Source organism: Puntigrus tetrazona, chromosome 12 (genome assembly GCF_018831695.1).
Source record: "Puntigrus tetrazona isolate hp1 chromosome 12, ASM1883169v1, whole genome shotgun sequence".
NCBI classification, from domain to species: Eukaryota; Metazoa; Chordata; class Actinopteri; order Cypriniformes; family Cyprinidae; genus Puntigrus; species Puntigrus tetrazona.
Genome location: NC_056710.1, coordinates 20,208,973 through 20,210,765, shown reverse-complemented (window position 1 = coordinate 20,210,765; position 1,793 = coordinate 20,208,973). Strand labels below are relative to the sequence as shown.

The following is a 1,793-nucleotide window of genomic DNA, read 5'->3' as shown; positions in this document are numbered from 1 at the left end:
TAATTTTGAAGATCTCTCAAGAACTTCTTATGTATTTATAAATGGAAATGATTAACCTTGAGTTTCTAGAATCCTTCTGTAGTTCTCTGACCAACTGATCATGTGGCTCTTTTTATGTGGCATTGTGTGTGTGTGTGTGTGTGTGTGTGTGTGTGTGTGTGTGTGTATCTATCTATCTATACATATCTATACATAAAATAAAAAGTAAATAAGATCATATAGAATAAGGAATTAATGTGTATAATTACCACTAATAAATGGCTAATAATCTAATAATATGCATGCTAATAAGCAAGCAGGAGGTGCAACCGTAAAATAAAGTGTTACCGAAATAAGAAAAAAAATACTTATGTACAGAACGTTTTATAAAAGCAGTTCTCAACCCAATTCATTGGCATAAACAGCAAATTAAGTTTTCTGACTTAACTGAAGGCAGCTGCCAAGTGAGAACTGCACAGAACTGAGAGAAGAGTGTGTAACTGCTACAGTAGCTGTTATCACACCAGTTTCCTTCCTCCTCTTGCTTGCAAATTGCCATGTTTATTTCCTGAACAGAGTGACGGCTGCTACCCAGCGTGCGGGGTTATGAGTTACCAGCCCGAAACCCGAATAAATACGACGTGCGTGAAACGAGACGTGCTGAAGGTTCGTCTCGCTAAAATGTCTGCACATCACAGAGCATCTTCGCCTTCGGATCACGTTAACACAGAAACAAAAAGCCAATTCTGACCCGTCTGTCTTACCAGCAGCTGACTGAGCTCTATGAAGTCAAACATCTGGTTTTCGTGAAGTTTAACAAGCTGTTTGGCCATCTCGATGGCCTTCTCCCACATCTGTGGACAAAAGCACAAACAAGCAAGCTCAAGTGAGTCCGGCTAATAAATGAGAAAACTTGTTGACAGCAATTACTGTACTTTCTCCATTACAGCGTTTGAAAGCAATTACGACTTTCTAAATAAAGGATAGAAAAAGCTTTTAAAATCGTGCTAATGTTTACCAACTCTACGCTTAAAGCAAATGCAGCTTTGGTGACAGACTTCTTTCAAAAACATGAATAGTTAAATATCAACCGTGAGCAAATGTCATGTAAAAGTTTACTACATTTGCACGTACAACATAAATACATACTTTGCCCTTGTCCAGATTGCACATTATCTCCTGAAAAAGTCTTTCCTTTAGCTCTTGCTGTGTCAACCCCTGACTTCCGTCCCATGGGATCAGGTGGGGCGCGCACGGCTTGTCGGACCACTAGAAAGAGATTGCACCATTTAGTCAAGCTAATCTCACTGATCTCATAATCGCCAAGCTGTGTCACAACTTCAAGCTGCAAGGGCAACATGTTTTTCACTGCAGATATTCAAATGCAAACAGACTAACAGAATAAAAAAAGACTTTGAGGCCTGACAGGCTTAATGTTTGGCGTTTATAAAGATTTAGAGGATAAGTAACAACTGACTTGTATTAGTTTTTCAGCCTGCTTAGTCGAGGGAAAAAAACTGGTTATGTCATTTCCAAAATTTACTGACATCTTTGACAAAAATATTTTGTAGCAACTTATGAATATACGTGATGTGAACATGTAAAACTATTCAGACATTTTCTTATTTATCAATTGCCAAAAATTAAATATTATTACAGAAATTTGGCATGTTGTTTCTGGTATTTAACTGTTAGTTAACTTGTTTTAACGCCGTGATAATGCCGTACATTGTTGAGCAAAACTTCAGAAAATATTTATATTATCCTGTATTGTTATCCTTTTAATATGTGTGTGTATATATATAAAAATGTAT

At 37.0% G+C, this 1,793-nt stretch overlaps 1 protein-coding gene across 1 annotated transcript in view; it reads right to left on the bottom strand.

The window, feature by feature from the left end:
- Nucleotides 1–1,793, bottom strand: part of LOC122355354 (dedicator of cytokinesis protein 1-like) — a 61,773-nt gene that overhangs the window by 10,350 nt on the left and 49,630 nt on the right. The window contains exons 39-40 of the mRNA XM_043253523.1: nucleotides 1,129–1,248; nucleotides 744–833 (exon numbers count right to left, since the gene is read on the bottom strand). Of these exons, the coding sequence (XP_043109458.1) occupies nucleotides 744–833; nucleotides 1,129–1,248 (210 nt within the window). The remainder of the gene's footprint in view (nucleotides 1–743; nucleotides 834–1,128; nucleotides 1,249–1,793) is intronic.